At 43.5% G+C, this 5301-nt stretch overlaps 1 protein-coding gene across 1 annotated transcript; it reads left to right on the forward strand.

The window, feature by feature from the left end:
* Positions 1 to 4022: 4022 nt before the first annotated feature.
* Positions 4023 to 5009, forward strand: LOC138888661 (uncharacterized). Its single transcript, XM_070170563.1, has one exon. It carries the CDS (start codon positions 4023 to 4025, stop codon positions 5007 to 5009), a length of 987 nt encoding a protein of 328 aa, XP_070026664.1.
* The last annotated feature ends 292 nt before the right edge of the window (positions 5010 to 5301 follow it).

Consider the following 5301-nt stretch of genomic DNA (forward strand, 5'->3'; position numbering starts at 1 on the left):
ATTTAGAAAAGCTAGCAATGAAAGAGGAGGTTCGTCCTTGGTTGGCCGAGCACTTGGCAGCCCCGGGTACAGTCCCAGTCTGGTTGAAAGCACAAGAAAAGATCTCTAGGAACACCTTGAACTTTGAAGCCAAAGGGTGGTTGACTTTCGTGTGTAGTCGACTTGACTCATCTACACATGATCACTCTATTCCCCTTCCTCGTGCTGTCTTGGTAGCATCTATCATGGCGGGTTTCCCTCTGAATGTGGGTAATATTATGTCGAGAGTGATTTCTACAGTTGGTCAGGAGACCCAAACAAACTACCCCTTCCCAAACACACTCTCTTTGTTCTTCAAAGAATTGAAAGTAAAGAAAAAGAAATATGATGTCAAGGTACCTCTGGTGGCCCCGTACTCATGGTATAGTCAGTTGGGTCCAGACAACCCGAAGAGGGGCAAGAAGAATGTGGCATCCACTTCCACCGCACCTGGCCAGTCTGAGGAGCCAGCGGTCATTGAGCAGCCCAGCGAGCCTTCCACCATTCCTGCTACTGATGAGGCATTGCCTCCAGGTTTGTCGTCAGCAACTGGTCCTTCTATTGCAGCTGACCCGGTAGTCCCTTCATCAAAGACTCACCGGTTCACCGCAAACCAGCTCACCCATTCCCTTGCCAGTTTGAACAACTGGATGTCAGCTGCGACATCCAAGTTTTCGACATTGACCACTGCTGTACAGGCACAGGGAGCACCAGTTACTGTTGAGATTACTTCCTCCATTGAGGATGCACTGAAGAAGATCCTGGCCAACTAGGAAAAGATGATGGCGACTCAGGATGCCTTGACTAAGGCGGTTGGGGCACATGGCAAAGCGTTGGAGAAATTGGCTCGGGAGCACAAGAAGCTGAGGAAGTAGAAGGCTTCCAAGGAGTCAGTGACACAGTTGAGAGTGGATGTGGACAAGCTCATGGAGGATCAATTACCAATTGACCTACTATTTGGGGATCCGGCTGTAGAGCCAACAGTAACACAGGTACAGGAGGAGGAGCAGAGGCTGAGGAAAAAGAGGAAACTCCCTAGCACTAAGGGAGTTGTGATTGAGGTAGCACTGGTTTAGGAGAGTCCCTCCACTGCCCCACCAGTTGATGAGCCAGTTCTTGAGCAGGCACCTGTCCCAGCAGCACAGCAGCAGCAGGCCGGGGACCAGTCTGAGGTCCCCGCCAGTACTGAGGACTTAGGAGCCACTGACCAGCACAGGGTGACGGATGAGGCTTGAGGGGACTTTCTATATCCTTTCTTTCATTTTGGTGCTTATTTTGATAGTTAGCATTGGGGACAATGCTAGCTTTTATTCGTGGGGGTGTGGCCCTACTATTTTGATTGACTGTTGGATTATTGTATATATTCTTTTACTTTCAGCACATTCGTAGTTGTAGAATGGCTTGTATATAAATGTTCATTCTAGATGCTCTTAAACTCTATGTATATATTCATTTCCCCTAGTTGTATATTCTACTCCCCTTTTGTACATATTCATTCGGTTTTCATTTTGGTTTTCTATTTTTCGTTAAAAATATTTCGTTTTAGTTGCAAAGTTAGGCTCGTAGCCTTTTTGTTTTGTTTTGGCGTTTGCAATAAGCCCTTGGTTTTCTTAATGTCACGGTTCTTTCCAAGGGTAGAGTGTTGTGCGAACCGGGTGGCTCTTCCCAATGATAGATGGCATGACAACCTTCTTAAGGGTTTGAGTCCGTTTTTGATTTTTCTTTTTGATTTTCAAGTTATTGTAGTTAAGGGTACCTCAGGCAAAGCTTCACTTGGGCCTAGCACATTTGCCTTTGATCCTATGGTCAAAGACATTATGTTGTGTTTAGGATGGTGAAAGTTGTAGCCTTGAGACTCTTGTGTTGACCAAACAATCATCATGTGGTCATTTTGGGCCATTGTGCGCTTGAATCATATCTAAGGTCATTGTGGGCCCTCAACTCCGTCTTTGGCAATCCTTGAGTGTGTGTAGTGAGAATTCAAATCGTGAGCCCAAGTACCGAGCTGATGGCCTAGAACTTGCCCTGAATGTTTGTTGAGGCGAAATCATAGGTAGAACTTGACTTGAGACGTGATTATAGGCTCTCCTTGATCCAAAATGCAAAATTTGAACAATTTCCATGACCTACCAATGAAATAATCCCTAGTTCACCCCTTTTGAGCCTTAAACCTTTTTCTTTCATGAACCAAGCTACAATCCTATACCCGTTCTTAATGAAACCCTTTCTTGGCACCCAAATCTTCCCTTGAGTAAATGGCAAATGTCTAAGTTTGGGGGGAGAGACAAGAAAGGCATCAATGTGGTAAAAAGGCGCAAAAGCAAAAGAAAAGGAAGGCAATGAAAAAGAGAAAAAGACAAAAAGAAAGACAAAAATGAATAAGAACCAAAAAGGGAATCCAAGGACAACAAAAAAGTGAAAAGGGTGTGGAAAAGTGGTAAAAAGGAGAAAGGGTTTGAATTGCAAAAGAAAGAGTGATAATGTGTCTCTCTAACCCTTTGAAAGAAGTGAATTACTCAATTGAGTCAAGAAAGTGTGCCAAAATAAATCAAAAGAAGTGTTTACGGGAAGATTGAACCCATTTGAACAAAAACATGTCCTACCTTTACCCAAAGCCTTCACAATGACTCCTCAAAAGCCCTATATGATCTTGAGTTGAGGGAAGCCTACATTAGTGGATACTTACATAAGGGGCAAGCATATGGTACTTAGAGCCGGACTTAGGGCCTTTTCTTTGTGAGAGATGAGAGAGAAGTCCATTCACCTCGATTTGTGTGCAAATACTCTAAAAAGGTGAGGTTCACTTAGGGAAAGTCGAGGATGTGTGAGTTTGGGTTCCACAATGACCAAACAAATTGAGAAAGGTTCCTTGATGAAATGTGTCAACTCTTGATGCTCTTGTGTCACACTTGATCCACAAGTTTTCAAAGTTTAAATGTGTTAATGATGCATTCGCATTGAAGGCAATTGTTAGTCCCAATTGATGCTTGTTGAGGTTACTTTAGGATAAACAGGAATTACTTGGGTGTTTTCCATTGAGGGGTAGGTCTCATTTTATTTGCTTGAGGACAAGCAAATGTTTAAGTTTGGGGGAGTTGATAACTGTGATTTCTACATGTTTTATACCCATTCTTACCTAAGCTTTGTGCATTAACTGCCATAAATTAGTCCAAAAATGCTTACAAGTTGCGCTTGATTGCAGGTTTGAGCGACAAGATGACAAATATCAAAGATCGGCTAAAAAAGGAGTGAAATCTGCCAAGTGTCAAAAGACAACTGAAGTGGGGACCAAAATGACCTGTGCGGTCCGCACTGATGTGTCACGCGGCCGCACAGGAGAGTTCAGAGGCTGGGTTATTTCAAGGTCAACCTGCGCAGTCCTCACTGCTTTGCCAAGCGGCCGCGCAAGATAGTTCAGAGACCATGCAATTTCCAAGTCAAGATGCGCGGTCCGCACTCCTTTCCACGCGGTTCGCGCCCAAGAGTGTCAAAGACTTAGTCATGCAAGGCAAAAGCCCACGCGGCCGCACACGTAATCAGTGCGGTCCGCGTGGATGAAGTTCAGAGAAGGTGGATTTGGACCAAAACACCCTACGCGGCCGCGCGTCACATTTGTGCGGTCCGCGTCCCCAGTGTCAGAAGCAAGATATGAAGACCTACGCGGCCGCGTCCCCAGTTTCACATTTGATGTCAAAAAACCATCTCTCTCTAAAATCCTCCTCATTCTCTCAAGGAAGAAGGGTGAATAGTAATTCCGTCACTATTCACGCGCCTTAACTCCGGCATCCGGTGGTAGATCTTCGCAAAGTTGGTGTCAAAAGAAGCATCTAGTCTTTGTGCACAAACCCCATTTGTTTTCATCCTCAAATACATAGCCATTTGTAAGAGATCTTGAATTTTAGTTTGCGGTTACTGTAGCAGGCATCTCTTTTTCCAGATTTTTCAATATTTTATCGTTAATTTTTGCTCTTCACGTCAATGATATGGTGACGTCTTGAGCAGCCATGGATGTTGTCGTCTCTCCCCAGCTCCAAGCTGTGGGAGAGCCATCTAAAATCATCCCTCCAATCCTTAATAACTCCATAAACAACAAACCCAATTCATATGCAGCAAGTTTGATCCATAAACAAACAACTGGACAAGTTACAAAAACAATCTTGAAGCCAAACGAAGTAGTTCATGGAATCCCAACGTTACAGTTTACAATGGAGGAACGGGAAGACTTTGCAAGGGAGGAAGGTTTACATCAAGCCATTGTAGTGAAGGTTTCTCCCAATGCTCCACAATTGCAAGAATTGCGTACAATCCTTCCAAAACAGTTTGGCGTCAAAGGCCACTGTTTGATCGGACTTCTTGCGCAAAGACAGATTCTCGTTCGTCTGGATCAATATGAAGACTTTGTAATTTGTATTTCAAGGTCATATAGTTATTTTTCGAAAAAAGGAAAAGAACATCAGGTTAGAGTGTTTCCATGGACGATTGGATACAATCCAAAAGAAGAGACATCTATGGCAGCGGTATGGATTTCGTTTCCAAGTTTACCCCCTGAGTTGTTTGCTAGGCATGCCTTAATGTCTATTGCAGAAGCTGTTGGAAATCCTATTGCTATTGATAAGGCTACTCAACTTAGATCTAGACCTAGTACAGCCAGGGTCAAGGTGATTCTGAATATTTTGGACAAACATCAAGAACAAATAAGGCTCAAATATGTTGATGGAGGAACTGGAAAGATTGTTGAACAGCTTCAACAAGTTACGTATGATAATTTACCTTTGTATTGTAACCAATGCAAGCATCAAGGACATGACGAATATACATGTCGCATCCTTTTAGGAAAAGAACCAGTAACACATGATGAACAGGTGGAGTATGAAATGGATGCAACAGGTGTGATGGAGAAACTACAGGGTGATGCACGGGACTATTTAAATTCAAAAAGAGCTAGCCAACTGTTGATTGAAGGACCTGGAAAAAATACAATTTCTGGGTAGCAAAATAATTTGAAGGCCACTGTGAATGATGGTAGTAAAGAGGTGGTTGTGAACAAGACAATTGAGGACATATAGGTCCAACAAGTGCAAGATCAAGCTGGGAAAAAGGTTGAGGGTGTAGTCGTGAACCAGTTGATTTTGCATCCCAATGGAGGACAACAAAGTGTTAATGTTAATGAAAAGGCTAATGGCTATTTGGTTTTGGCTAATGCTGGACAAAAGGGGGATGGTGAAGGAATTCATGCTGGTAAACAAGGGATAGCAGTAGGTGATGCATCATCTCCTGTGAAAG

This window comes from Nicotiana sylvestris, chromosome 3 (genome assembly GCF_000393655.2).
Source record: "Nicotiana sylvestris chromosome 3, ASM39365v2, whole genome shotgun sequence".
Taxonomy (NCBI): domain Eukaryota; kingdom Viridiplantae; phylum Streptophyta; class Magnoliopsida; order Solanales; family Solanaceae; genus Nicotiana; species Nicotiana sylvestris.

What these genes read in the sequence shown, in the direction of transcription:
- LOC138888661 (XM_070170563.1), top strand. Translation starts at nt 4,023, where the DNA reads ATGGATGTTGTCGTCTCTCCCCAGCTCCAAGCTGTGGGAGAGCCATCT.